General features: G+C 43.7%; 1 protein-coding gene across 1 annotated transcript in view; it reads right to left on the bottom strand.

The window, feature by feature from the left end:
* RASA1 (RAS p21 protein activator 1) overlaps positions 1 to 3,333 on the bottom strand; it is a 54,789-nt gene extending 51,456 nt beyond the window's left edge. Inside the window, exon 1 of the mRNA XM_027671325.1 lies at positions 2,936 to 3,333. Coding sequence (XP_027527126.1) covers positions 2,936 to 3,333 — 398 coding nt within the window. The remainder of the gene's footprint in view (positions 1 to 2,935) is intronic.
* Positions 3,334 to 8,523: the final 5,190 nt, after the last annotated feature.

Genomic DNA, 8,523 nt, shown 5'->3' on the forward strand with positions numbered 1-8,523 from the left:
CTAAGACTGTAGTATGAACCTGAAAAAACCAGCAGTGACATTTACCAGATAGTTCTCCCTGGAGTCAGTAATCAATCATTCAGCAAATCCTGAAACATGATGTATGTCCATGGGAAGCAAAAGAAGCCTAGTGAGTTGTCACAGTTATAAAAGAATTAACACCTTTTCATTCCTATAGAGGAGAACAGTAATTTTGTATCACATAGAGCAAGGCCAGGAGTGAAGAGCACTCTTAATTTTCTGATGTAACCATAACACATTATAAGCAACTAAGACAAAACCATGTGACTGAATCATGGAATTATCCATCAAGCCACCCTGCATTCCTCCTATAAAAACTGAATGAATTAGGAGGAAGTGGGAAAGGGTGGAGCTGGCAGTCATATTTAAACAAATGGAACAGCAGTTTGCAATCACATCCAACTGGAGAAATTGAACACAAGTTTAAATTTCAAGATCAATTTCCATTCTTAAAGACTTACATTGGAGCTTTCCTTGTATGTGATGATGGATAATACTGATCTGTGGCTTTGGTATTAAATCAAGAGTTCAACTCCACAGAAGCAGATGGTATAACTACAAAGAAATGGCACTTCCAAAATAAAAAAGCAGGACTGAAAAGACAGAATTTACTACTGACATATGCCAATTGTATGACTTAACTGAGGATGGTAAAAACTGACACTGCATAGAATAAATAAGAGATGAATGAAAGGGAAAAAAGCTTCTAAATAATCAGCCAATTCAATTTTTTTATGGAAAAGTCACACATCAAGGATAAAAACTACAAAGGAGAAGGCTAAATATTTGGAGGCACAAACTTCTGAATCAATTTTTAAGTGTATTTTACTTCTTGTCTATTTCTGTATTTAAGAATCTTCAAAAGAAAAACATTTAGAGCTACAGAGTTAAGCCCTGGTGCTCTATAAACATCAATGACCCTTTAAATAAGGTAAGTAGCCTTCTGAGCCAAGACAAAATCAGGGCTGCAGTATTCCCCTAGCCTGTCCTTCTTGTCAGAAACCTGACATCCTCTTTTGTGAAAGTTAACCATCACGCTTGCACATGACTCAGAAGACAATATTCTGACTGCAAAACCCATTCAAAATTGTCAATGTGGTAACAATTATTTAGTATCAAACAAGTGACTGGTCATAAATAATTACCCTGCTTTCCAAAAATATTGCCAATAACCTTGCTTTTTGGCTTTTCCCTCAGTTTGCTGAGGAACTTAGCCAGGTCTGACAAAAGCAGTCTGAACTTTCAGAGAGAAAACCAGAAAAGCAGAATCCTGTACCTCATCAGCTTGGAACACAAGACTGAAAAGCATTTGCTTTTTACATGCTTCTATTTCCCACATTTCTGTCAAATCTGCCTAATCCTATTTCTAGCTCACTAAGGAATTCTACAAGTTTAAGACTATTCAAAGACTGTCTTCACAAAGCAAGGCCTTAATAATTAAAAACTTCTACAAGTCCAGGAATTAAAAAAAAAATAATGGACTGCCAGAAAGCCTATCAAGGTTAGAGAGATTAATTTAAAAAAATACTACAATGTTACAGTTTATGTTCTACATACAAAGACATTAGCTCCTGAAATCATGAAAGTATGGGACAATGCAGAAGACGACTCTGACAGTGGAGTTACGAGAGAACTTAAGAAGGACCCCAAAATTCAGATGGGTTTTTAAATTAACTTTCTGACCTATATATATATATATATATATATATCTCTATACATATATATATATCTTGAAAGATAACTGTATCTAAACTCCCTACATTATCCAGTATACTTGCCATAGCTTCAGGAACAACATGTTTATAGACACTGATGAAAGAATGTAAGCCTTTGAAGCAATTTCATTCTGGGGAGAATTGGTAAGATTATTGGAGAAAACAGCTATTTTTTGTTCTGATACAAGCTCTATAAGTACTTTGTGTAAACCTGCAGATTTTCTATAGTGAAACCCAAAGACTGCTTTTAGAGTACTTACTAATTACATGGACTCTACATAACATTATCTGATCTTATATTTCACACAATATAAACAAAGAAATAGTCTGCCTCTAGTGCAAGATCCCTTCTATTACCAGAACTGCAGGAATCCTGATTAATCTAATGTATGGATAAATACAATAAAACCTAACTATAGGTTTACAATTTATTCCAATTGTCTCCTCTCTCCAAACATCACCTAATTGAAAATAACTTTATTTTAAATTGGTTGAGCAGCAAGACAGTTAGACACCATTTATAAAAATATCCCCTGTCAACACTTTAAAATACGGAACTGAATTTAATCCATTTTAAATCCATTGTTCCAGACTGCCTAAATTGTTTAAAAGACCAAACGTGCGCATTACTTTGGCTGTGTGCGTATATGAAATGGAAAAGAAAAGCGTTACGTTTTTGAGTAGAAAACAATGCAATACAACATGATTACATGATATATTAAGTATTCTATGCCGTGTTTAGCTTTTTTTCCTTTTATTAAAAAAAATGAAGTTTATGGCTCTACGGAAAAGGCGCTACCAGAGATTAGAAAAGTTTCCCCGACAGGTAGTTTAATCCACAACCGGAATAGCTCACTTTTCCTGGCAGCCTGCACTATCGCAATGAAAACTTGCAAAAAACTAACTCGAGCGCACTTTTTTTCTAGGAGCTGATCCCAATCACCACTGGAACACCAACTCTCGGTGACCGACCTCTCCTGCCGCCGCTCGCCGCCGGGGTTGCGGACAGCGGGTGTCCCTCGCCCGGGCTGGGGCTCCCCGGGCAGTGTCCCGGTGCACCAGCCTTCCTGCTGAAGCGGAACCGAGAGAGGGAGGGAAGGCGAGGTGGGTGGGAGGCAGAACTTCTGTGGGACTTCCAGCCGCTTGACACACACTTTCCCCGGCGCAGCCCCCGTTCCCCAGGCCCGGCGGGTACTCACTGATTGGTGGGGGGCGCGTTGAGCGGGATGGCCACCTCCTCCTCCTCGTACTCCGGCCCGTCCAGCGAGTCCCCTTCGTCCACTGTCCCCAGCCCCCCGACCAAGGGCGGCGGCGGCGGCGGCGGCGGCGGCGGCGGCGGCAGTGGGGGGAAGCCGGCGGTGCCAGGATCGGCGGCCGTAGGGGCGGGCCCCGCGCCGAGCTCCAGCAGCCCCAGCACGGAGCACAAAGCCGGCCCGCCCGGGGGGCCGCCGCCGGCCGGGAACGGGCCCTGCGGCCCCGGCGCCTTGCCCCGGCACACGGCGAGGCACTGCCCCGGCTCCCCGGGCGCCCCGGCCACCGCCGTCCCGGCCGAACCTCCAGAGCCGCCTTCCTCCCCCGCGGCCTCGGCCGCCATCATGGTGAGCCTCGCCCCCCGCGCGGGCCGCCGCACACCGGGGAGGAGGCGACAAAGGGGCCTCGGCCCCCCGCCCCGCCCCGGCGGGGAGCGGAGCCGGGACGCGGCCAAAACTTCCCGGCGGAGTCGGGCCGGGAACAATGCCCGGCTGGGCGGGGGCTGGGCCACTCCGAGCGCCCCGCGCGGTGCCTCGGCCCGCGCCCGCCCCGGGGAAGCGCCGCCCGCGCGCCCTGAAGCTCCGCGCCTGCGCGGCCCCTCCGCGCCTGCGCGCGGGCTGCGGCCCCGGCGGGGCCGTGAGGGGTCGGGAGCAGGAGCGGAGGGAGCTGCGGGGCCATCCGGTAACAAAGGGAGCCACTCGCCGCTGAGGGACGGGAACGCAGGGGGCTGTGGAGAGATTCACCAGCGCAGCGGCTGCCTACGTGTAGGGGTCAAGCTGCTCGTGGTCTTAAAAAGAATCGCAGAATAATCAAGGCTGGAATTCCTTTGAGATCATCGCGCCCAACGTCAGCCCAGCACTGCCAGTGCAACCCCTAAACCACTGAACCACATCACCCAGCGCCAGATCCAGACTCCTCCTGAACACCCCCAGGACTCCAGTCCAGTGACTCCACCTGGGCAACCTATTCCAATGCCTGACCTCACTAACAGAAAAAAATTAATATTTAATCTTAATCATCTTAATCTACCTTGTTTCAGCTTGAGGCTATTTCCTCTGGTCCCCTCACTGCAGGCACGGCAGGAGAGAGAGACCCCCACCTCACCACAGCCTCCGTTCAGCTGTTGATATGACAAGAGGGAACGGCCTCTGCTTGCACCAGGGGAGGATCAGGCGGGCTATTAGGAAAAATTTCATCATTGAAAACATGGTCAAGCACTGGAACAGGCTGCCCAGGGTAATGGTGGAGTCATCATCCCTAGAAGTGTTCAAAAACTGTGTCAATGTGGTGCCTGGGGACATCTTTTAATACTGGACCTGTCAGTGTTAGGTTAATGGTTGGACTCCCATGGTCTTGGTGGTACTTTCCAACCTTAATTGATTCTATTGTGCTATTCTAGCAGTAAGAGTGAAAAAAAAAAAATCCATCCTGGACTCTACAAGGTACTGCTTACCTTGTAAGAGCTGTGACTCCATTGCTATTAAATGGTACTTACTCTGCACTTTCCTGAAATTGTAATTTTTTGCATGTTACTGAAGCCTGCAAGCTCTCACTACACACTCCCTTCCCCCAAATGTATCTTCATCATCAGTAATTTTTCTCCCTTAAGTAGGTTTATGTATCAGCTTCACCTCACATCTAAGTACCTCTTGGGTCAAGAAGACATCATGGGATTGCCATTACCAGGTAATACAATATGTATATATATTTTGATTTTATTTTTTTCCTATTGTTAAAAGAACTGACAAATAGCAGCATGTTGACGCTTGCATGTCTCTCTAGAGTTCTCAGAAGGCATCTAAACATTCAGGTTTTCAAAGCTTTGCATTACCCAGAAGCATTAAGTGAATTTTTCCTGAGGCCACTGAAACAAACTACTGCTCCCACTTTCACAGCTCTCCAGCCAACCTCTGTTTATCTGCTGAAATTGTTTCATATCTTGCCTTCTAAAGGCAAGCTCCGCTTCCAGTTACACTACTGAGATCTGTGGAATTATGCTGGGTTTGTGCCCAGGGCCAGTGAAAGGAGAAGTTGGCTCTAGCCACAAGTTTATGGAGTCAAAACACATCCATTCGCTGCCACTTTTCTGTTTAAAGAAATTGTAATTTCAAAGAATGTTGTAGCCTGCTCTCTCTGTGGGTTCCTCTTTACTGCTGTTTGCTTTCCCTTACAGATTTCTAAACAAAATAATTTTAACACAGCCTTGTCACTGTTGTAGTAGCAGTATACCTAAATATAGAGACCCCTGGTGGCCTAGTAGTTAGCGTGCAGGACTTTCACTGCTGCGACCACGGGTTCGAATCCCGGTCTCCTGGCCTGATGGAGGTCGTTAGCCCTGTGTGGCCATCCATCTATGAGAAGGACACTCTAAACAAACCTACGTCCTGAGGACCTCACTGCCATTGTCCAAGCTTGCTTGGCCCCGGCAGATGAACCTTAGGATTAAAGGGTGGGCTCAGTTCAGCGCAGGCTGTGTCTCACCTAAAAAATCCATTGCGCAGGCTGGAAAGGTAAAAGACCTTTCCCCAAATCTTCGTTCACGAAGATGGGCCATTATTATATTTATATTATTATAGAAGTGCAGTGTAAATATTTATAAGATTCCCTTTATGAGGCAAGCTTTTTTAAGTGCCTTCCAGGGCAGCAGCGTGTGCATTAGGACGTGCAGACTAGGACAGCTGTGCTAAGAATTTCACACAGGAGGGGGTGATGTGGCTTCAGCACTTCTTCAGGAGGTTTATTTTGGGGAGAACAATTTTAAATTTGGCAAGGATTCCACAGAAAGAGACCTCCTAGAAAGATCAGCCAAGCTGTTGCCTTTCTGCCCCTGACACACCATTTCTGTTCACTTTTCAGGCAAAGTTGCCATCCCGAGTCCCTTGGCACTGCAGGTAGTAAACATCACCCTGCATCAACTCTTAAGTCTTGAAAGTTGACTCCCTTTTTAGAATCCTAGAATATCTCGGGTTGGAAGGGAGTGATAAGGATCTAGTCTAACTGCCTGCTCCTCTCAGGACTATCCAAAACTACAGCCTTTGTGGGACTTATTTGCATAAATATATTGGATGAAGGAGCAAGCATAACAATGTTTTTCTTGATGCTTCTTGGACATTTGCAAATGTGTCTTTTTCTGAAATCCCTAGTATAAATGATTGATAGTTCTTCATCCCTTCTATGTGAATGGTGTCAGCCTAGATTCTCTGAAAAGTCTATTTGCATGTTCCCTAGTTTGAGGCTAATATAATACTACGTACCATAAGAACACTGACAGTGTTCAGATGTTCCAGGCAGATAAATACATGATTAGGAACTCAAGTTTTCAGGCTGGGTTTGTCACTGATGTGCGTGGCCTTAGGCAAGTCATTTGAACAAGGTTACACTTTCTCCATCAGTGGAGTAAGAAGCTATTTCACAGATGTGTCAGAGGATTAATTAGGTTTTTTACAACATTTGAAAGCCATTAAGCATAAATGCTTATTAGGATAAAAGCCACATAAAGTGTGACCCAGTATTTCAGTTATTAAAAAACCCACATCTCTGCTCTACCTGAGCACAGTTTATTTCCGCTTTTCTGAAGTGTTATCCTATCTCAGAAATAAATAGCAACAGAGGAATTTTCAATCTTTCTTTTGTAGGGTGGAGTGATAGGAAAGCAGCCTTCCTGTAATGGAGAACCTGGAATGCTCCAACTATTCCAGTTCTTCCCCTTATACTCCCACAGCTATATAATAAACAGTTACAGTGAGAGATGTTTCTTCCTACCTGCATAGCTGTCATGCCATGTGTATTGCTGAAGAGGTGGAAAGGTGGGCAGAATTTGAGCAAGAACTTGAATACTGATATTTTTATTTCCTGTGACTCAAATTATTTACTTCCATCATGTTTATATTTTCTTTTTATTGAATAAATCTGGCTGTGTTCCCAGACAGATTATTTTAAGGTAATAATAGAACAATCATCATCACTGTCTGCATATTTAATTTTGTGTCTGTGGTGTCAGTTCTCCCATGCTCATTAGAATTAGAAACTTTTGTTTGCATTGGATATTTTGTTTGCATTGCATCTCTGAATAGATTAGCAACAATAAGTTACTTTTAATATGTTAGCCTTCATTTTAAAAGTTAAACAGTTTTCAAATGGTATTTTTGGTTAATGACTTTGTTATTATTATTGGTTTTCAAGAACATTTTTATCACACGAGAAATCATCACTCTCAAACTCCAAACTCTTCCATAACCTTTTGTCCCTATTCATTTTGCTCCTGCATAGTTTGTATCCTGTCAAATAAATATTTAAGCTGGAGATGAGTTAAGCACAAATAAAAGACTATACTAATAGAAGTTATATCTTACCTTGAGAGTCAGTATGTTTATAAATTTGAAATGCATTAAGAAAATGCTGATGGATCAATACCTTCATTTTTGTCTCTTAAGCAGTTGCAAAAATATATGGTGTTGCACAGCCCTGGGTTGGTGCTAACTTGTAGTTGTCAATGTTGTGTCTTAATTTACAGACAAACCTAAAAATTCAAAATCTAGTCTAGAGAGTTGATAAAACTGGTCAGTAAAGTGGAACCCAAACTGCAGTTCATAGATCTGGCATTCCAGAGGAAGGTACTGCAAGTTGCCACCCATAAACTTTTAGTGTGTTGTAGATTAAAAAAACCCCAAAACAATAAAGAGGTAGGTTTCAATCACAGAGGTGGTGACATACTATCTTAGCACACAGGAGGCAAGTGGGAACACACAAAAGAATATTTATTTTATTTGCTTTGAAAAACTGCTTGTGATTTTCTCTTACATGATTTTTCACAGATGGCTTTGTTCTTATCAGTCTTATCTGACAGATTTACTGCCTTTTTTAGTACATAGTCATTAATTAAGCAGCGTCAGCATTTTTCTTTTTTATAAGAGCTGAAGTTTATGTTGCTGTGTGCTGGTATCAGCTGGGGTAGAGTTAATTTTCTTCACAGTGGCTGATATGAGGCTATGTTTTGCATTTGTGCTGAGCATATAGAGATGTTTTGTAAGTGCTGAGGAGCACTTACACAGAGATAAGGCCTTTTCTGCTTCTCATACTGCCATGCTGGCAAGAAGTTGGAAGTGCATGGGAGCCTGGGAGGAGACGCATTCCAGACAGGTGATCCCAACTGACCAAAGGGATATTCCAGATCATATGATGTCATGCTCAGTACATAAAGTGGGGGAAAGAAGGAGAAAGGGGGGGACATTTGAAGTGATGGTGCTTGTCTTCCCAAGTCACCATTACATGTGATGGGGCCCTGCTCTCCTGGAGATAGCTGAACACCTGCCTGCCCATGGGAAGCAGTGAATTAATTCCTTGTTTTGCTTTGCTTATGTTGATGGCTTTTGCTCTCCTTATTAAACTGTCTGTATCTCAACCCACTAGTTTTCCAGCTTTTACCCTTTTGGTTCTCTCCATAATCTCCTTGCTGGAGAACTGAGAAAGAGGCTCTGTAGGGCTTGGTTGAACCGTGAGACCCTGTCAGGCCAACACCCCTTTAACTTCAGTAGCA

Source organism: Neopelma chrysocephalum, unplaced genomic scaffold (assembly GCF_003984885.1).
Source record: "Neopelma chrysocephalum unplaced genomic scaffold, ASM398488v2 Primary Assembly neopelma1_97065, whole genome shotgun sequence".
NCBI classification, from domain to species: domain Eukaryota; kingdom Metazoa; phylum Chordata; class Aves; order Passeriformes; family Pipridae; genus Neopelma; species Neopelma chrysocephalum.